A 23070-nucleotide genomic window follows, 5' to 3' on the forward strand; every position below is an offset into this window, starting at 1 on the left:
CTGTGAAGTCAAGTGACAGGCTGTAGTCCTAATAATTAGGTTGGTATTCACATGCAAAATTTGGTTTCTCGTTTATAAGATGGCTTTTCCCATATACCTTTTTTTTTTTTTTAATGAGAATCATATAAGAGCTATACATGATAACACGTTAGGAATTATAAAATGCAGAAACAGATTAAGAAATTGTTATTGTTCATAGAAGGATGGGATGGTGGTAATGATTGTTTTGGTGGTGCTAGGAAGATGAGGGAATAGGTCTTAAAACTTAATTGTATTTTCTGAGAACAACATTAAATATAAAATTTTCTTATTTTTATTACTTCTCTGCTTCCTTCCATCATGTGTAGCTTTGACCTTAGACACCCTCATGGGGACAAGCTGCACATCTGTTTGCCTCGTGCCTTTTTAACAAGATTCAATAAATGATGTGTACCTCTGCATGTTTATTAAATTAGAATTGTGGTGATTTTGTTCAGTCTGTTAGAAAGCTATGAAATTGCAAGGCGCTGTCTGTTTATAGAAATATTGGAGCCGGTTTCTGAGGGCTGGAGCACTCTTGGCTTTGTGGCTGACCATTCTTGAGGGAGAGCGTAGATTTGTAGGGGTAGGGGGGACATTCAGAGGTCACCGAGCCATTTGTCCTGTTCTCCAAATAAACTTCATCTAAATCATCTGAGACATTTGGGCATCTCTCCCATTTTTTTTTTTTTTTTTTTTTGCGGTATGCGGGCCTCTCACTGTTGTGGCCTCTCCCGTTGCGGAGCACAGGCTCCGGACGCGCAGGCTCAGCGGCCATGGCTCACGGGCCCAGCCGCTCAGCAGCATGTGGGATATTCCCGGACTGGGGCACGAACCCATGTCCCCTGCATCGGCAGGCGGACTCTCAACCACTGCGCCACCAGGGAAGCCCTCCCATTTTTTTAAAAAAAATATTTATTTATTTATTTATTTTGGCTGCACCGGATCTTAGCTGCAGCACACGGGATCTCTTAGTTGCAGCATACGAACTCCTAGCTGTGGCATGCATGCGGGATCCAGTTCCCCAACCAGGAATCAAACTCGGGCCCCCTGCACTGGGCGCGTGGAGTCCCACCCACTGGACCACCAGGGAAGTCCCATCTCTCCCATTTTTAAGGGCCTACAGGCACAGTGCTTCTCAGCCTACCTTAATAAGTAGTTTTCATTTTTTAGAAACACTTATAGTTTAAAAGTTTGAAATGAGTTTAAATGAAGGTGAAAACACTTGTCCCAAAAGGAATGGATATAGTATACATATAATTATTTTTCCTTGCGTATGTCAAAGACTACACTTTCTTTTGCTTTTTTTCCCCCTTAAAGAAAGAACACAAGGGCATACAATTATTCCTCCCACACTTGGACACCTTACTGAGTATTTCCTTTCTTGTTCTCATTCCTGTAGTAGTACAAATGCAGCTCTAAGACCCACTTGGTCAGAATCACTTGATGTCCTTATTAAACATATAGCTTTCCTGCTTCCAAACTGATTGAGTTAGACTCTCTAGGTATGGGGCCCTGGAAGCTGAATTTGAACCACCTCCCTGTCTAAACTCTGAAACTGAATCTTGTTCTTTAGGATTTGGCACAAAGATTGTTTTCCTTGATTAATCGTATTTGATTAATCAGCTTTAACATCTAAGAGCAGTGAGCTGATCCTCACATCTTTGTATAATAACTAATTCTTATTTATATTGTAAAACCAAACTAATTTATGTACCTGAATATCACCTGCTTAGTGGGTTAGCAGCAGCCCAGCAGTAAGTTACTAATAAAAGCAAACTCAGGTAAATGGAACTTAATTATAGATCTGTTTTGTTTGTTTATTTCTTTAAAGCTATTGTAAAGGCCACTGTCCATTGTGGTGCTCAGTTTTTTTACGTTAAAAAGAAGAATCGTGTTAAATTTTTTTTTGTCTTCTCTACTTTACTATACAACAAACCTTTTATTAGTGCTTGAATGATTCTTTTATACCTGTGTTTTATTATAAGTTGCCTTATTCTTGTCGGTTATAGGTGAGATACTATTCCCACACATTGCACTTTAATACTTTAAAATAAAGCAGATTTTAGGGTTATCTGCTTTTTTCTTGTTGTCTATGTTGATGGTCTTCTGCAGTATGTGTTGGAAATTGAGAGTTGACTTTTTGAGGGTGTTATAGTCACTGTTTACTGTTCTGTTCATGCTTTCTTGACAATTTGCTACAGGAGCCCAGCTCTAAGGAGAGGTTTCTGCTATTCCTGCAATTATCCTGAGAAAAGGAATTCATTTTATATTTGAGTCCTTGTAAAGTATTGTGGGCCCTTTCTCAGTTACTGTGTTTAGAATAATAAAATACTCTGGGGACAGCATATTACCCCGAATGACCTCCATCAGTGATAGTTCTGGATGCTTATAGAGGTTACCTGATACCCTCTATTAAAAAAGAAAGAGAAAGAAAGTTAATACAGTATTGGATGTCATCCTAAACAAGCCACTTAAAGATGTCTCTTAAAAGCAGTATGTAAGTGGTTATCACATGGAGATCACAATTATACGGCTAAAAGATGAATTTTGAAGAAACCAACTGACTTTGTGATTGAATACTGCGGGATAGGATAAAATGTCCAGCAACAGCATTATTCACAGATTCAAAAAGTGCTGTATTTCAAACAACTCAGGTGGATGTGAAGATGGTAAGCTCTGGAAAACTAAAAAAGTGATTGTCATGGTGATTATGATGATGAAGTTACATGTGAAGGTTTGAATAAAATTGTTTAATGATAGGTGAGAGTTGAAAATAATTTTGAAATTGATATAACTAAATGCATATGGTACCCATTAAAAGTAGACTCTTTCATCTGCATCTCTTAAAGTTAATGCATTCAAGTCATGTTCAAAAATGTTTTATTTTTACCTTCTTATTTGGATAACCTTCAATATGCCTTATATTTGGGTACATGGAGGATTCTGTTTTTTCTTTCTTTTCTACCTAGATATAAACATCTTGGAAACAGAGATCACATTTAAGTACAATTCTGATAAAACGATTACATTACCTTCTGGCATTACTCGTGCTCCTAGAAGATTCTCCCTAAATGTGCCTATGATAATGACTACTGTAGCGTTTGTAGGCTAGGACAAATTTTGTGGTTTTATTTATGCAAAACTTCTATTGATTTTTTTTTCAAGTTTCTTCTCAGCTCTCATGCTCTATGCAAAGTAGCAACTAAATATAAATGTACAAATATATAAATATATATATATATATAAATAAATTGTGTCTAATCAAAAAAATTTTGGTTTCAGTGGGCTCCTCAAGGAGAGAAGGTGTTCCTGCCCACGTTAATCTCTCCGCATCATCCATGCTAATGATTGCAATGCAGTACACATCCAATCCAGGTAAGTGAAAATTTGGATGTATTCAGTAATTCCAAACCAATAATTAAATAAGACATCAAATAAGCAAGCTAGGAATTCTCATGTGAGAAGAACTTCTCTTGGTAAATAGGAACTGGAGATGTGTTAGAAAACAGACTTTCAACTTGAAATAAATTTCCTTTGCCTCTTGCTATTAGCAGTCATCTTGCTGACTACTGATCTTTTTAGAATGTCTGAGAACACAGTTTTAGAACACTGACTGGAAATTGCTTGAATATAAATATATAGAAATAATTAAATTAGAAATATAAAAATCACCTGCACTTCTAACAACTAAAGATAACCACTGGGACTATTTTGTGAATTCGCTACTCTGACACCACATGAATATCCTTGCACATAAATCGCTCGTTACATTCCCACTAATTATACGTGAAAGTACATTGTAACCTGTCACTGAGTGTTATTATAACATTTGTATAGAGATGGACAGATAAAAAGTAATATGTCGTTTTGATCTGTGTTTCTTTGATTTCTAGTAATGTGGGACAGATATAATCTGATATATTCTGTTGGATTTCCATTCATCAGTGTAATTGCAGATGAACTTTGGGAAACTGACCTAAAAGGGGGCTGACTGTTGGAGTCACATGCTAAGATATGAACTCAGTTTTTATTTTCATTTGGAAAGTGAACAAATTTGGTGGCCCTGTTTTCAGCCTTCTGCTTAATTACATAATGAATAATAATTGAGTTTTTGACTCAGCATAAGGAAAACAATTTTTTTCATTTAAAATCTTAATGCTTCTTAGCCTGGAGTGTCATCCTTTAAATATGAAATTCCTTATGATTATTATGTGCGTTTAATTAAAATGTATATTTTTGGGGAAGTTATACCTCGTGTCTCACTCTGGCTTAAAGGATCCTCACAATGTCATTTATATTTATTAGATTTTATGTCCTGAAGAAAACCCCTTCACATAGAATCTAGTTAGTTAACTAAAGTCTCATCATCAGGGTTTGGTCCTAATTTCGAAGTTGGGAGGCAGTAGAGCAGGTTGGGTAGAATCGTGTGCTTTGAGGTTAAGGGTATGTGGGTTCATATCTGAGCTCAGCGCAGATTGCCAGGTAGCTTAACCTTGAGCAAGTTCTTTAACTCCCCTAAGACCAAGTTCCCTCATCTATAAAATGGGAATTCTTCCTGTAGTACCTTAAAATGTTGTTGTGAGGATTTAATGACTTAAGTGTGTGTGAAGTGCTTCTTTAGCATAGTGATTTGACACATCATAAGCACTGCTCAGTAAACAGCAACACGGATCTCTGCAATCTGCCATTGTCTTCTTGGAGTTGAACGTTTCATTGGGAAACCACAGTGATCAAATACTTCTGTTATTTCTTAATCTGTATCTTCATCTGTTCATGGGGGAACGTGTATAGCTAGCTATTCTATACTAAGAATGACATTTGGGACCCCAAATTAATCTTACGATGGGGGAAACATAAGAAGTGAGGTGCTATCCACCAGGGGACTCTCTGAGATCAAGCGGGTAGGGCATCATTATCCTTTGAACTTTTACTGGGGGGAGACAGCAAGTGGCAGCCTGGTCCTTGTAGCTGATTGTGTATCAAGGATGGAGCAGCGTTCTTGCTCAGGCACCAGGAATTCATTGCATAACCCCTGTGTACATGGCTCCATGCTAGGCATTGTGAAAACCACCCTGAAATGTAAGATATGATGCTTGCCGTGGAGCTTATGTCTTATTGGGAAGATTAGGCATGTTTACATAAGTCATTAATTTACAATGTAAAGTAGCATGTAAAAAGTACCAAATAAATACTATAGGCTGTATTAATTCATCAGAGAAGGGAACTCTGTGGGTTGAAATGATCAGGAAAGGCTTTGTGCCACTTGAGCAAAGAATGGGTCTTAAAATACGGATAGAATTTTGATTGATAAGGTAAATGGGGCATTCTGGGAGGGGAAGCAATTTATTTATTTATTTATTTATTTAAAATTTTCATTGGAGTATAGTTGCTTTGCAGTGTTGTGTTAATTTCTACTACTGCACAACAAAATGAGTCAGCCATACATATACATACATCCCCTCCATTTAGAACACTACAGTGCATTAAGTAAAGTTCCCTGTTCTATACAGTATGTTCCCATCAGTTGTCTATCTTATACATAGTATCAATAGCGTATACGAGTCAATCCCAATCTCCCAATTCTTCCCACCACCACCCCTTTCCCCCTTGGTATCCATTTGTTCTCTATGTCTGTGTCTCTATTTCTGTTTGGTAATTAAGATCATCTATACCATTTTTTTAGATTCCATATATATGTACAATATTTGTATTAATATACAATATATGTATTAATATACAATATTTGTTTTTCTCTTTCTGACTTCACTCTGTATGACACTCTCTTGGTCCATCCACATCTCTGTAAGTCACCCAGTTTTGTTCCTTTTTATGACTGAGTGATATCCCATTGTATATATGTTCCACATCTTCTTTATACATTCCTCTGTAGATGGACATTTAGATTGCTTCCATGACCTGGCTATTGTAAATAGTGCTGCTATGAACGTTGGGGTGCATGTGTCTTTTTGAATTATGGTTTTCTCTGGGTATATGCCCAGTAGTGGGATTGCTGGGTCATATGGTAGTTCTATTTTTAGTTTTTTAAGGAACCTCCATACTCTTCTCCATAGTGTCTGTATCAATTTACATTCCCACCAACAGTGTAAGAGGGTTCTCTTTTCTCCACACCCTCTCCAGCATTTATTGTTTGTAGATTTTTTTGATGATGGCCATTCTGACCGGTGTGAGGTGATACCTCATTGTAGTTTTGATTTGCACTCTCTAATAATTAGTGATGTTGAGCATCTTTTCATGTGTTTGTTGGCCATCTGTATGTCTTCTTTGGAGAAATGTCTATTTAGGCCTTCTGCCCATTTTTGGATGGGGTGGTTTGTTTTTTTGATGTTGAGCTGCATGAGCTGCTTGTATATTTTGGAGATTAATCCTTTGTCTGTTGCTTTGTTTGCAAATATTTTCTCCCATTCTGAGGGTTGTCTCTTCGTCTTGTTTGTGGTTTCCTTTGCTGTGCAAAAGCTTTTAAGTTTCATTAGGTCCCATTAGTTTATTTTTGTTTTTATTTTCATTACTCTAGGAGGTGGGTCAAAAAGATCTTGCTGCGATTTATGTCAAAGAGTGTTCTGCCTATGTTTTCCTCTAAGAGTTTTATAGTGTTTGGCCTTACATTTAGGTCTTTAACCCATTTGGAGTTTATTTTTGTGTATGGTGTTAGGGAGTGTTCTAATTTCATTCTTCTACATGTAGCTATCCAATTTTCCCTGCACCACTTATTGAAGAGACAGTCTTTTCTCCATTGTATATTTTTGAGGAGGGGAAGCAGTTTAAATAAAGGGGCTCTCTAGGTCTGTTCATGGGCAGTCAGTGTACTCCTCTGAGCAAGGTTCGTGTAGCAAACATACGGAGAATAGCAGACACCGTGTAAGAGAAAGTACCCCGGAGCATCTGTGCTTGAGAACTCAGTCATGACTTCAGAAAATTCCAAGTCTAGAGGACCATTTATATACTCCACAAACAGTTACTGAGTATCTGCCATGTGCCAGGCACTGGGAACACCATAATTAGTAAAACAGAACCGACCCCTTTCCTCTCTTCATAAAGCTTATCGTGTGGTGGAAGGAGAAGACATTAATCAAATAATTGTAACAGCCAATGCCCAGTTTCAATTGTGACAGGTTCTTCGAAAGATGTACCTTGTGCTATGATGAGACCCTATAAAAGGGGATTTTTCTTTTATTGAAGAGGTCAGAGAGGGCTTTTCTGGGAATATAACGTTTGGTCTGAGGACTGATGGATGAGTAGCATTAACAAGGCCTATCAGGGAGTGGAGGTTTCCAGGCAGAGGAATCTCATATGTCAGAAGGGAGCCTGGCAAGCAGGTGGGACTGAAAAGTCATTGTAGCTGGAGCTCAGAGTGAGGGCTGCCTGGTGTGAGATGAGACTGTAGACTTCTGCAGGCCAGAACATGCAGGATGTCATGGGCTCTGGGAGTCCTGCGTTTATCCCAAGTCTAATGGAAAAGTGCTGAAGGACTTTGAGTGGTGGTGTGTGTGTCACCCGAGCTGCAGTTGAGAATGGATTAAGAAGGAGCTGGAATGGATACAGATTGACCCATGAGGAGGCCATTGCATTTGTGTAGGCATGTAAAAGTCAGGGTTGATTGAGGCCGAGAAAAGTGGATACATCTGAGAGCTATTTAGGAAGTAGAACTGATAGGGTGTGGTGATGTATTGGATATGGTTGCATTCTGGCTTCTGAACTGGGTGCATGGTGGTTCCATTCACTGCAAAAAGAGACACCGGAAGAGAAAGACCAGGTTTCTAAGGGAAGATCATGAGGTCTACTTTGGACATGTTATGTTAGAAGTGTCTTTGAGGCATTTGAGAGGAGATGATGTACTTTAGACTAATACAATGTCATATGTCAATTATATCTTAATAAAGCTGTGGAAAAAAATCACACATAACCTCAGTAATAGTTATACATATCCAAAACACAAAAATGCAAAAAAATCAGGTTTCTTCAGAAAAAAGAGGTAACAGTAATTAGGAAGTTGTATTATGAACCCAGAACTGAGTTCTGGGCTAGAAGTAACGAACTTTGAGCCCTCATGTAAGTGTCCAGTGCTATTCACTGAACTGCATATAGAGGGTACCTGAAGTTGTACAGGCATACCTCCTTTTAGTGCACTTTGCTCTACTGTGCTTCACAGATATTGTGTTTTTTATAAATTGAAGTTTTGTGGCAACCCTGCATTGTCAGACAATGGTTAGCATTTTTTAGCAATGAAATATTTTAAAACTGAGGTGTGTACACTGGTTTTTAAGATATATTGCTATTGCACACTTAATAGACTACTTAATATATACTTTATGTTTATATAAAGTATACATTAATATACTTAATGTTTGTATAGTGCAAACATAACTGTTATATGCATGGAGAAACCAAAAAATTTGTATGATTTGCGTTATTGCCGTATTTGCTTTCTTGCTATGATCTGGAATGGAACCTGCAGTATCTCTGATATATTGCTGTATATGAGTGTGACATTGCTTACAAGAGAGCACAGAATGAAAAGTGGATTTGACTTATGACCAGGCCTTCAGGAGCTCCAACAGATACTGGCCCAGTGGAAGAAGAAGTCTTGGAGACAGCTCCGCAGTATCAGGGGCCTGAGAGACCATCTCTGTGTTTCTCTTGAACTTCTCCTCATGTTTGCAAGATATGCCACAGTGGAGGTTATTATATTCTTACACAACTACATCTAAAAACAGGTTTCAAAAATATATCCCATCAAATCCTATCAAAAATAGGATCAGTCAGGGTAATCAGAGAAAGGTCTCCTGGTGTGCCTCTTTCCTTCTGTCAAAGAGGAAAAATGAGTCTCAGAAACTCCTCAGCAGATTCTTTCTTAGGTCTTGCTGGCCAGCACTGAGTCACATGGCCATCCCTAGCTGTAACAGAATCTGGGAAATTGTCTTGCTTGGCAGTCTGTGTACTGGGAGCTGAACAAGGAAGAAAGGGTTGTTGATAGCAGTTGAGTAGCAACAACAGTGTCTGCCACAGGTAGTAGGAGAGGGTCAGTCATGAAGTCAAGGAAAGAGGGTGGTCAGCAGTACTAAATGTTGCTGAAAGTCAAGTGGGAGGCAGACTGATAAATGTCCATAGAATTGAACGACATGGAGGTCATCGGTGACTAAAGGGAGACCTGCTTCAGTGCCATGATAGGGTTGGCAGATAGATTAGGGAAGGTATAAAACGGGTATCTAACTAAGGTGCAAGTATCTTTATTCCTCAAGTAAGCATAGGCAAATCAAAGAAGATTGCTGTTGTATAGCTTTTAAGGACTCCTCAACAAGATGGAGTTGGTGATAAAAGACTGCCATTCTAATCCATCAGTCTGTCACTTGCTATCTGTCCAACCTTGGGCAAGGTAGGAAACTAAACCTCACTTTTTTAACTGCAACATGGTGGTTATGAGATACATAATACATAAAGCTCTTAGCTCCGTACCTGGCACATAATGAACGCTCAATAAATGTAAGCTGTTATTATGATCCTATTAGGCTATTTTTTTCCCCGTGCAGTTCTTGATTACATTGATATAAGTTTATGTTATAAAAGTATGATTACTAGGGAGTTTTCTTAATATTTCCTTTGTTAAGATGAATAAAATACTTCTCAAGGATCTTGGAATAAAGCTTGATAAAGTCAAGGGCTTATGAGTTTTGAAAGGCATGAATATATGAAAATAAGTAATTTCTAGTTTAATGATTAGAGTGAAAAGTCTAATATAATTTAGACTAATATAGTTTATTTTAAAGGACCTTTTGTCTGGTATTTACATTTCACGTTCAAATTATATTTTCTTCCTTACAGTGTATCATTGTCAATTATTGGAATGCCTCATGAAATATAAACAAGAAGTCTGGAAAGTAAGTTTGGGACCACATTAAACTCATAGTCACAAGTTCAGTTTGTATAATATAGTAAAAATTGTTTACATATTAAAACTATTGTTTAGATCAAATTTATTGATGTCTTATTATTTTGGTATGGTAGAACTTATAATCCTTTCCTTACTGGTTAATTATTTACCATTTAGAGCAGAAATGATACTTGAAGACCACAGTGGCTTGACAGAAAATATAATTGGATATATCTTATTCTTGAAATTTAGCAGATACTATATTATGTGACAGTTTTACTTGATTTGAAATGTTGCTTGGGAAACTTCCTTCTTTCAAATAGGAGATGTGAATTATTAAGAAATATGTTTTAGGGAAATGTTTTTAAAAATGCAGTATTTGGCAAACTGGCTTTATGCTATTCTAAAATCTTTCTTTCATGTTATTCTGAGGAGAGAAGAATTTGTTAAAAGATAGTGTACATCTGAATACTACTGGGGGGCTTATTTACAGGACCCATAAAAATAATTTTAATAATATTATAATATGATTTAATCTGCAAAGCCCATCTGGATGATGAGATTCCAGGGAAATTAACCACCTCAATCTCTCCATTAGAATTTTCACTGCTTTGGTAATATTGAATGAGCTACCTTTATTTTTATTTGATGATGCTAGTGAAAATATGCTTCTTGTCTCCTTTAGGATCTTTTGTATGTGATAGCCTATGGGCCTTCACAGGTGAAACCTCCAGCTGTGCAAATGCTCTTCCATTACTGGCCCAATTTAAAACCTCCTGGGGCAATAAGCGAGTACAGGGGCTTACAGTACACAGGTAAGATTAGGATAGCTCTGTGATGCCCCATCTTTATTTCATCTGTGCCACATTTGCCTCACCAGCTTGTATTTTTTAATCTTGCTAGATTAAATTTACTGTGCCTTTAGACATTGTCATAAATCCTTTTTGAAACTAGGTGGTATAAAAATAAATTAATTAAAATTAATTTCAAAAGCTTTTATGACATCATAGCAAACCACGTTAAGTTTCAGTCCCATTTGCTGTACACCTGGCCTCTGGTCTTAACACCGCTAATGCTGATCACTGCAAAGGCGTGAGCAGTCAGTAATGCTGCAGATTGGCTCAGATTTAGCAAAATCCCAAGTGGCTAATTCTGCTCTGTTGAGAAGGCTTGGAGTGCTTTCAACATTACCAGTTCAGGCACTAAATAAAAATTGAATGACCCTGAAAGCCTAGGTAGACATGAAGACTCAACCATTGGTGAATACTGGTATAATTAATCGCCAATAAGTAAACACTGAGTTTATTGTAAAGACATATATTTACCAAAAACCAAACAAACTAACCCTTATGTAGTTTATGTTTATATGTTATAAAATCAAAGAAGCAATCTATGGCTAATGTAGTTTCTGATGCCCCTGACTACCCTCTCCCCCCACTTAACTGTATAATATTTTTTTCTGAAAATGGAAGAGATGGATATTTTGGCATAGCTTTTATTCAAGTTATTGTGGAGTTGTATACTGATATTCTGAGAAAGTACTTTTTTCTTGGCATCACTCATCTTTCCAAAGGTGATTTGAGGTGGTTCAGAGGGGATTTAACATAATTCAAGTGTCTGTTTTATGTTCCTGATTAAAGCCAAGTGTTAGAGGTATTGATGGTCCTTGGTGGGCTTATTCTAAACTCAGAACAAATAATATTGGCCTTAGTGGTAACAATAGTATTAATTGAAATGATGAAGGTAGATAGTAGGTAAATTAAAAAAATGGAAATTGGTATCATTGATGTTTTATATCATTGCTAGTGGAGAATGTTTAAGCGTTGCTGAGTGGATAATTTGAATGTAAAAGCAAGAAGTTGGAAGCACTAATAAAATAAAAGGTGAAATGACGGAAATATTTGACACCAATCCCTTCTCAATAGATCCCTGAAATAAGCGTTTATGTGATGTATGAATGGGTAACTAGTATCAAATGAAATTTATTCATTTGATACATATTTGAAGAGTACTATAGGAAAGAGAAGTATAGTGCTAGGCACTATACTTTGTGTTGATGTTAGAAGAACTGACACAAAACCAGACCCCATGGAGCTTAATGCAGTCTAGATATGGAAATTCATTCATTTCCTCAGCAAATATTTATGGGGCATCTACTATTAGCCAGACATTATCCCAAGCACTGGCGATACAGTGATAAATAAAACAGGCTAAGACATTGGTGTGAACATTCCAGCTGGGGGAAAGACCAGGAAACTACCTGACAGTGTAATAAGCACTGAGGTAGAGCAAAAATACAGAGAGCTGTGGGAACACACAGGAAGAGCCTTTGAACTCACCCTGATGGTGGGCAAATTTGGGGAGGGTTAAGTTGTCAAGGAAAGTCCTCAAGTGTGTGACATGTCAGCTGATGCCTGAAAGATATACGCACGATAGATAGAGTCATAAGGGGAGTGAATCATGAACGGCTAAAATGTGAGTTTGAGGCAGAAGGAACTGCATGGGTTCAGACTTGGAGGCCGAAGATAGCATGATCGTATTTAGGAACTGGAAAAAGTCATATGCAGCCAGATAGTGGAGGGACAGGAGGAGAGAAGCCAGAGAGAAGCAGAAAGTCTGACAGGGCCCATGAAAGAATGTGGATTTTATCCTAGCAGCAAAGTGAAACCATGCACAGGTTTTGTTTTTTGTTTTTTTTTTTGCGGTACGCGGGCCTCTCACTGTTGTGGCCTCTCCTGTTGCGGAGCACAGGCTCCGGACGCGCAGGCTCAGCGACCATGGCTCACGGGCCCAGCCGCTCCACGGCATGTGGGATCTTCCCGGACCGGGACACGAACCCGTGTCTCCTGCATCGGCAGGCGGACTGTCAACCACTGCGCCACCAGGGAAGCCCCATGCACAGGTTTTAAATGGAGAAACCACATGATGAGATTTGCCTGTTCAGAGCATATGAGAAGCCTGGCAAACTGACAGCCACTTCCATTTACCCCCGTGACCATACCCTCTTGGAAGAGCCAGCCAAACCTGTCTCCCCAGAATAGCTCAGCCTATGCTTACTGAGATCAGAAGAGATGCTCTCATCTTCTCTTGGCTTATCTGAACAAGATGTCTCTGTCTAAAGGCATTCATTCTCCAGTCCATTCTTGTACTCATATCTCCACACACTTCCATCCTTTCAGTGTGTCATTATTTGTCTTCTACCTGCCAGCCTCTGTCCAAGGCCCTGGGAAACAGCTGTCTTGGAACTACCATGCTAATTGACCATCGTGTTTTGTGCAGGAAACAAGGGATCATTGAAAAAAATTAATCATTCTGATCTATGTATTACTATTTATCCAGCACTGGCTGTCTGTCTGGCGTCATTCTAGCTGCTTATTATCTCATTTAATATGTTAGCCTTCTCCTAGTTGAACAAAATTTATGGACCAAGCGCCATATTGGGTTTTATAGACATTTTTCTCAGTTAATTCTTACAAAAATCTTGAGAGGTAGCTTTCTTATTGCAATGTTACAGATGAAGCGTAGGACAGAGAGTTTAAGTAACAGCACTAAGTTCACACAGATAATAAAGGAGCACAGCTTGAATTTGATCCTAGATCATCTTAATTGAAAATCTACATTGTTCTGTTCAATTCAGTTCTGTAATTAAACTTTAGCTGGAGCACTAGAAATTTTCTGCAATGCTTTCGACAATGAAATATGCACTAAAGGGTATCTTCGGTATTTAGGTGGCATTAAAACCCTAAATATTCTCAATAAAAAAATTATGTGGAGATAGAATTTTATGGACTTGGAAGCTCAAAGATGAAATACTTTCTTAGGGACCAGCAACACTGTATGTCTTCCCAGTGATTTATTTCCTTTTTAAAAAGTAAATTTTATTTTTTATAAAAGGAAAATTTGCTTCTAGAAAAATGATATAGAAATATGAAAGAAAGAAAAAATACTAACTAGAAATGACCATTATTAACATTTTGGTATATTTCCCTCCAGTTTTTTTGATGAGCATTTTAAAATACAATAGAGGTCATATTGTATATAATTATACAAAGTTACCCCCGCTCCTTACTATGACATTTTTCAAATACAGAAAAGTTTAAAGAGTAACACTATGGGGGCTTCCCTGGTGGCGCAGTGGTTAGGAATCTGCCTGCCAAGGCAGGGGACACGGGTTTGAGCCCTGGTCCGGGAGGATCCCACATGCCGCGGAGCACCTGGGCCCGTGTGCCACAACTGCTGAGCCTGCGCTCTAGAGCCTGCGAGACCCAATGCAGCCAAAAATAAATAAATAAATAAATAAATAAAATTTGTAATAATAATTTAAAAAAGAAAGCCATTGTAACAACAACAAACAAAAGAGTAACAATATGAACACACATATAGCCACCTAGATTTAATAATTGTTAGTAATTCACCATAATTTTAACTATACATATATGTATTTAATTTATTTATTGCTTTTAAAGCGTAATAACATGGGAATGTTTACAGCTCATATGAAGATGATGATCAAATAGTGAGGATTTGGTAATCTACAATGTTTGCTTCTTTTGAGTTTATTAGTATTTATCAACAACAAAAACTACCCCAATTATTTTGGTCATTAAGTATAAGTCTTAAAGATACAAAACTTACAAATTTCTTGGGAATGAAATAGCCATTATATTGTTCTATAAAGCTCTGCTGTGGGGGAGAAAGAAATTATTTAGCAATTTTCTTGCTACAGTGTGCCAATAGTACATAATTTAGCCTTTGTTAACAAAGATGAACACAAGTTATTGTGTAGTTTCCATCTGAATTAGAGGACAGAAATGTGGCACAATATCTAACTTCCCAAGACCGAGATTGTGGCAAAAGTAGATCGAGAATGACTTAAGATAGCACTACAAGGTTAAACTTTGGTCTAGTCTACCACATAGCTAACCCTACATTAGTAGAGTTGGATTCTTGAGTTGTATACAAGTTAAAAATACAAGAAGGCCTACCAGTCCTTTTATGTCCTAATTTCCTCCTCATTGACTTCTTATTTATCTTTTTATTATATTGATTTTATGTCCACATAATTTAAAATGTTTTAAACCATTTTATTGGTGCATTATAGACATGTAAAAAAATACAAATTTTAAGTATATGTGGAACACCTCCCACCATGTTTACTACCATGATTACCTTCTCCTTCTGTCCCACAGGTAACCACTAGCCTGCCTTCTTTTTTTTTTTTTTTTTGGAAAGGAAAGTTTGCTTTATTTTGGATGCTGGCACACAAGGGGGTTGGCGGGGGGACTCCTGTCCAAAGGCCGACTCCCTCCCTCCCACACCCCCTCCACCCCGCCCCGCCAACAGTCAGTGGGCAAGAGCTTTTATAGATGGAGGGGAGGGGGCCGCAACAGAAACAGCACAGTCAGCTGTGACCGTCACCTTGAAGTTGGTCACTGGTGGTCTGACCAGCATCGTCTTCATTGTCTTAAGCACAGTTCATCTTCAGTTCCAGGGTCGGTTTGTTCCCATTTCTTTGATAGCCTGACTTCTAACATCAGAGATCATTCTTGCCTAGTGTTAAATTTTATATAAATGGAATCACACATTATTTGTGTGTGTGTGCCAGTGTGTCTGTGTGTGTGTGATTTATCCGTGGGTTGAGCATAACTGCACTTTGTTCATTTTTATTACTATATATATATATATCTCAATATTTTACCGAATGTATGTACCACAGTTTATGTATCCATTTTACTATTAATGGACATTTGGGTGGTTCACACTTTTTGGCTCTTACAAATAATGCTGCCATGAACATCCTTCCCCATATCTTTTGGTACACACATGAACACATGTCTGCTAGATGTATGCCTAGGGTAGAATTATTGGATCAGAGGGTATGAATCTATCCAGTTTTAATGGATAATGGCAAACAGTTTTCCAAAACTAGTAATGGTTGTACTAGTTTGTACTACCGTTAGTAGTGTATGAGAGCGCTTTTTGTCTATATTTCACATTTTGAGCAATACTTAGTTTTATTTGTTTTCAAAATTGTAGTCATATTCGAGGATTTGTAGGAGTACCTTATTGTGCTTATAGTTTGTGTTTCCCTGATTACTAATGAAGTTGAACACTTTTTCATATATTTATTGGCCTTTTGGATATCCTCTTTATATAATCTTTATCAGTTACATATGTTACAAATATCTTTTCTTATTTTTTCTCTCTTTTAATGATGACTTTTGATTAACTGAGCTCCTTATTTTTAATGTAATCAAATTAACAATCTTTTTCATTATATAAAGTGCTTTTTATATCCTAGGAAAATCTTTCCCTACTCCAAAATTATGACAATATTATTCATTATCTTATAGAATATTTGTTTTTTACATTTTACATTTAGATGTATCTGGGACTAATTTTCCTGTATGGTGTGAGGTAAGGAACAATTTTTTTTTCCTCTTATGGATAGTCGACTCAACATCATTTACTGAAAAGATCGTCCTTTTATTTATTTATTTTTTTTTGCGGTACGCGGGCCTCGCACTATTGTGGCCTCTCCCGTTGTGGAGCACAGGCTCCGGATGCGCAGGCTCAGCGGCCATGGCTCACGGGCCCAGCCGCTCCGTGGCATGTGGGATCCTCCCGGACCGGGGCACGAACCCGCGTCCCCTGCATCGGCAGGTGGACTCTCAACCACTGCGCCACCAGGGAAGCCCAATATCGTCCTTATTACTGCTCTGTAGTACCATTTTTGTCATAAATCAAGTGTCTATTTGAGGATGGCTCTGTCTGTGGATTCTTTATTTAGTTCTATTTGTGTATTTTTCCTTTTCACAATACTACACTGTCTGAATTAATAATGTACATTAATAATAAAATTTTATATCCTTCAGTGCAAGTCTTTCTACCTTGTTGTAATTGTTGATCTCTTGCTTGTCTCCCCTGCTTTCTCGTCTTCCTGTTCTTTCTTCTTCTCTTCCTCCTTCAAGGTTATTCCTAGCTATTTGCTAAGTTGAAGAGTTTGTCAAGTTAAACACACACAAACATATACCTAAACAACTAGGATTTGATTGATAATTGCCTTGAATCTGTAGATCAGTTTGGAGAACTGACATCTGTGTAATATTGAATCTTCTAGTCCATGTGCATAGTATCTCTCTTCATTTATTTAGGCTTTCTTTAGTTTCCCTCAATGCTGTTTTGTAGTTTTCTGTGTAGATGTCTTGCCTATGTCTCATGTAGTGTGTTGCTAGGTATTTATTTATTTATTTTGATGTTATTGTCAATGATATATCTTTTAGAAATTACATTTTCTAACTCTTTTTTACTGGTATATAGACATGCAATTAATTCTAGTATATTGAGCTTATATCCAGCAACCTTGATAAATCACTTTTTAATTCTAATAATGAATCTGTAGTTTTGTTTTTAAAACATTTTTCATGTGTGCAATTATATTATTGTTGAATGATAACAGTTTAATGTCTTCTTTTCAGTCCTTAAGGCTTTTATGTCTCTTGCCTTGTTGTATGGGCTAAAACCTCCTATGCTATGCTGAGTTCTAAGTTCCTTCATGGTTTTCTCTTTGACCCATGGGTCATTTAGAAGGATGATGATTAATTTCTAATCATATGGGGATTTTCGTAGTGAAGTTTTATATAGATTTATAGCTTGACTCTTCTATAGTCAGACAACATACTTTGTATTATTTCATTCCTCTGACAGTTTTAAGCCCTACTTTCTTTAGGGCTGAGCTTATGGTCATTTTTGTAAACATTCCTGTGTACTTAAAAGAACTCATATTTGGCAGTTGTTTGATACTGTGTTCTATATAAATATATCAATTAAATAAAATTTCTTAATTGTGTAGTTCAAATATTCTATATCCTTATTGCATTTTTGTATGTTTCTTCCATCAGTTACTAAGAGTAGAATGTTAAACTCTCCCACTGATGACTGTGGATTTGTGTATTTCTCCTTGTAGTTCTGTCAGTATTTGCTGTATTAGTTTGGAGGCTGTTTTATTAGGTGTGGACAAATTTAGAATACACTGTCTTTCTGGTGAATTGCAACTTTTACCATTATGAAATGCATGCCTTTATTTCTAGTAATGCTTTTTTTAATATCAGAATCTACTTTGTTTTATTCTAATATAGCTACACCAGCTTTCATGAGTGTGTGTGTAGTATAAAATTTCCGACCCTTTTGTTTTCAGCTTTTTAAGATTTAAGATTTCATGTGTGTCTTGTAAGTAGCATATAGTTCTATTTTTTAAACTCAGTTTTCATGATCTTTGTCTTCTAATTGAAACTCTTAGTCCATATATATGCAATGTAATTACTAGGATATTTGATTTTAAATCCACCATTTTCTATTTCTCCTGCCTTTTGTGTTCTCTTTTTTCTCTCTTTTTGCCTCTTTTGCACTAATTGGGTATATTTAAATATTTCATCTCTGTCCTGGTGAGTTATTCATTTTAAACATTAATTTTAAACATTACCCTAGAGATTACAGTAGTCCCCCCTTACCCATGGTTTTGCTTTCCATGGTTTTGTCTACCCACGGTCAACTGCAGTCCGAAAATATTAAATGGAAAATTTCAGAAATAATTCATAAGTTTAAAATTGTGTGCTGTGTTGAATGGTATGATGAAATCTCACACCCTCCTGCAGTGTCCCACCTGGGATTCCCAACCATAGACATCATATTCTCCTGACATCCAATCATCAGCATCATCATGGCTTGATGATCCAGGATCACCCCAAGCGGAAGATCCATCTTCTGATGTATTGTCAGAAGGTCAATAGTAGTGTAACACTACAACACAATTCCTGCGTCATTCATCTCAATTCATCTCATCATGCAGGCATTGTAATCTCACATTATCTTAAGAAGGGTGAGTGCAGTACAATAAGATATTTTCAGAGGGAGAGACCACATTCACATAACTTTTATTACAGTATATTATAATTGTTCTACTTCATTATTAGTTATTATTGTTAATTTTTATTGTGCCTAATTTTTTTAAACAAATTTATTTTATTTATTTATTTTTGGCTGCTTTGGGTCTTCGTTGCTGCATGCGGGCTTTCCTAGTTGCGGCGAGTGGGGGCTACTCTTCCTTGCGGTGTGCAGGCTTCTCATTGCAGTAGTTTCTCTTGTGGTGCACGGGCTCAGTAGTTGTGGCTCGCGGGCTCTAGAGTACAGGTTCAGTTAGTTGTGGCGCATGGGCTTAGTTGCTCCGTGGCACGTGGGATTTTCCCGGACCAGGGATCGAACGTGTGTCCCCTGAATCAGCAAGCGGATTCTCAACCACTGCGCCACCAGGGAAGCCCTGTGCCTAATTTATAAATTAAACTTGATCACAGATATATATGTATAGGAAAATCATATTATACTCAGGGTTCAGTAGTATCCATGGTTTCAGGCATCTGCTGGGGGTCTTGGAACGTATCCCCCATAGATAAGGGGGTGGGGTGGATTAACATACACTATGTATTTTTTTTTTTTTTTTGCGGTACGCGGGCCTCTCACTGTTGTGGCCTCTCCCCCGTTGCGGAGCACAGGCTCCGGACGCGAAGGCTCAGCAGCCATGGCTCACGGCCCAGCCGCTCCACGGCATATGGGATCTTCCCGGACCAGGGCACAAACCCGTGTCTCCTGCATCGGTAGGCGGACTCTCCACCACTGCGCCACCAGGGAAGCCCCACCATGCATTTTGACTTGTCAGTGTCCAGTATAAAATAGTACTTTTACCTTTTTCTGTAAAATGGCAGAAGATTTTAACTTCTTTTACACACTCCTGACTTTCATGCTATGCTGTTATGCTCTTTCTATTTTTAATAATTACAGAAAACATAATTATTATTGTTCTTTGCAGTCAGTATTCATTAGATTTTTTCTTGCTCTTTTCCCTTTTTATATCTGTAAGCTCCCATCTAGGATTTAATGTTTTTCCTTAATAATATCCTTCTGTATTTCCTTTAGTGCCTTTCTACTGGGGATACATGTTCTCAGTTAGTGTTTGTCTGAAAATGTCTTTGTTTTGGCTTGATTTCTTAAAGATATTTTCTCAGTGTGTAAAATTCTAGATTGGCATTTTCTTTCAGTACTTTGAAGGTATTTAATGATCTTTTTGTTTTCATTGTTTCCGTTGAGCTGTCAGTTTTTGCTCTTTTAAAAATTGAAGTATAGTTGATTTACAATACTGTGTTAGTTTCAGGTGTACAGCAAAATGATTCAGTTTCATATATATATGTATATGCATACATGTATATATATATTATTTTTCAGATTCTTTTCCATTATAGGTTATTACAAGATAATGAATATAGTCCCCTGTGCTATACAGTAAATCCTTGTTGTTTATCTATTTTGTATATAATAATGTGTATCTATTCATCTCATCCTCCTAATTTATCCCTCTCCCACCTTTCCCCTTTGGTAACCATAAGTTTGTTTTCTATGTCTGTGAGTCTGTTTCTGTTTTGTAAATATGTTTTCTTATCTTTAGATTCCATGTATACGTGATAACATATAATATTTGTCTTTCTCTGTCTGACTTACTTCACTTAGTATGATAATCTCTAGGTCCATCCATGTTGCTGCAAATGACAATATTTCATTCTTTTTTATGACTAGTATTCCATTTTATATATATACTACATCTTTATCCATTCATCTGTTGATGGACACTTAGATTGCTTCCATGTCTTGGCTATTATAAATATTGCTGCTATGAACATTGGGGTGCATGTATCTTTCCAAATTAGGGTTTTTGTTTTTTCTGGATATATGCCCAGGAGTAGAATTGCTGGATCATATGATAACTCTATTTTTCGTTTTTTAAGGAACTTCCATACTGTTTTCCATAGTGGCTGTACTAATTTACATTCCCACCAACAGTGTAGGAGGGTTCCCTTTTTGCCACACTCTCTCCAGCATTTTTTATCTGTAGACTTTTCAATGATGGCCATTCTGACTGGTGTGAGGTGATACCTCATTGTAGTTTTGACTTGCATTTCTCTAATTTTAGTGATGTTGAGCACCTTTTCATGTGCCTGTTGGCCATCTGTATGTCTTCTTTGGAGAAATGTCTATTTAGGTCTTCTGCCCATTTTTTTATTTTTATTTATTGAGCTGTATGAGCTCTTTGTGTATTTTGGAAATTAAGCCCTTGTCGGTCGTTTCATTTGCAAATAATTTCTCCCATTCTGTAGATTCTCTTTTCATTTTATTTATGGTTTCTTTCGTTGTGCAAAAGCTTATAAGTTTGATTAGGTCCCATTTGTTTATGTTTTCTTTTCTTTCTTTTGCCTTGGAGGATTGATTTAAGAAAATATTGTTACGATTTATGTCAGAGAATGTTTTGCCTATCTTCTCTTCCAGGAGTTTTATGGTGTCATGTCTTATATTTAAGTCTTTAAGCCATTTTGAGTTTATTTTTTTGTACGGTATGAGGGAGTGTTCTAACTTCACTGATTTACATGTGGCTGTTCAGCTTTCCCAACACCACTTGCTGAAGAGACTGTCTTTTCTCCATTGTCTCCTTTGTGGAAGATTAATTGACCATAGGTGTTTGGGTTTATTTCTGGGCTCTCTATTCTGTTCCAGTGACCTATATGTCTGTTTTTGTGCCAACATTTGTGCCAACACAATGCTGTTTTGATCACTGTAGCTTTGTAGTATTGTCTGAAGTCTGGAAGGGTTATGCCTCCAGCTTTGTTATTTTTCCTCAGGATTGCTTTGGCAATTCTGGATCTTTTGTGGTTCCATATAAATTTTAGGGTTATTTCTTCTAGTTCTGTGAAAAAGGTCACGGGTAATTTGAATTTAATTTACATTAAATCTGTAAATTGCTTTGGGTAGTATGGCCATTTTAACTATATTCATTCTTCCAATCCAGAAGCATGGGATATCTTTCCATTTCCTTGAATCATCTTCAATTTCCTTTATCAATGTTTTACAGTTTGCAGTGTAATAAGTCTTACACCTGCTTGGTTAGATTTATTCCTAGGTGGTTTATTTTTTGGATGAGATTTAAATGGGTTTTTAAAAAAACTTTCTCTTTCTGATATTTCATTGCTAATGTAAAGAAATGCAACAGATTTCTGTATGTTAATCTTGTATCCTGCTACCTTGCTGAATTCATTTATCAGTTCTAATAGTTTTTGTGTTGAATCTTTAGGGTTTTCTATATAGAGTATCATGTCGTCTGCATATAATGACAATTTTACCTCTTCCCTTCTGATTTGGATACGTTTTATTTCTTTTTCTTGTCTGATTGCTATGGCTAGGACTTCCAATACTATGTTGAATAGAGTGGTGAGAGTGGGCGTCCTTGTCTCATTCCAGAATTTGGTGAGAAGTCTTCTAGCTTTTCACCACTGAGTATTATGTTGGCTGTGGATTTGTCATAAATGGCTTTTATTATGTTGAGGTATATTCCCTCTGTACTCACTTTGGGGAGAGTTTTTATCATGAATGGAAGTTGAGTTTTATCAAATGCATTTTCTGCGTCTATTGAGATGATCATGTGGTTTTTGTCTTTTGTTGATGTGGTGTATCACACTGATCGATTTGCATATATTGAATCATCCTTGAGACCCTGGGATGAATCCAACTTGTTCATGTTGTATGATCCTTTTTATATGTTCTCGGATTCAGTTTGCAAATATTTTGTTGGGGATTTTTGTATCTTTATTCATCAAAGATATTGGCGTGTAATTCTTTTTTTTGGTAGTGTCTTTGTCTTGTTTTGGTATCAGAGTGATGGTGGATTCATAGAGTGACTTTGGGAGTTTTCCCTCGTTTTCATTCTTTTGGGAGAGTTTGAGAAGGATAAGTATAAGTTCTTCTTTGTATGTTTGATAGAATCCCCAAATGAAGCCATCTGGTCCTGGAATTTTGTTTGCCGGGATTTTTTTAAAAATCACAGATTCTATTTTACTTCTTATGATTGGTCTATTCAAATTATCTGTTTCTTCTTGATTCAGTTTTAGCAGGCTGTATGTTTCTACAAACTTGTCCATTTCTTCTAGGTTTTCTATTTTATTGGCATATAACTGTTCATAGTATTTTCTTATGATTTCTGTTTTTGGGTTTCTGTGGCATTGGTTGTTATTTCTCCTCTTTCTTTTCTTATTTTATTTGGGTCCTCTCTCTTTTCTTCTTGGTAAGCC

General features: G+C 37.0%; 1 protein-coding gene across 2 annotated transcripts in view; it reads left to right on the forward strand.

Annotated features, from left to right (window-relative positions):
• The window catches only part of UNC79 (unc-79 homolog, NALCN channel complex subunit), a 307052-nt gene that overhangs the window by 107909 nt on the left and 176073 nt on the right, over positions 1-23070 (forward strand). For both annotated transcript variants that reach the window (XM_032620585.1, XM_032620578.1), the window contains 3 exons: positions 3304-3396; positions 9859-9914; positions 10593-10722. In XM_032620585.1, coding sequence (XP_032476476.1) covers positions 3304-3396; positions 9859-9914; positions 10593-10722 — 279 coding nt within the window. The remainder of the gene's footprint in view (positions 1-3303; positions 3397-9858; positions 9915-10592; positions 10723-23070) is intronic.

Source organism: Phocoena sinus, chromosome 2 (assembly GCF_008692025.1).
Source record: "Phocoena sinus isolate mPhoSin1 chromosome 2, mPhoSin1.pri, whole genome shotgun sequence".
Lineage (NCBI taxonomy): Eukaryota > Metazoa > Chordata > Mammalia > Artiodactyla > Phocoenidae > Phocoena > Phocoena sinus.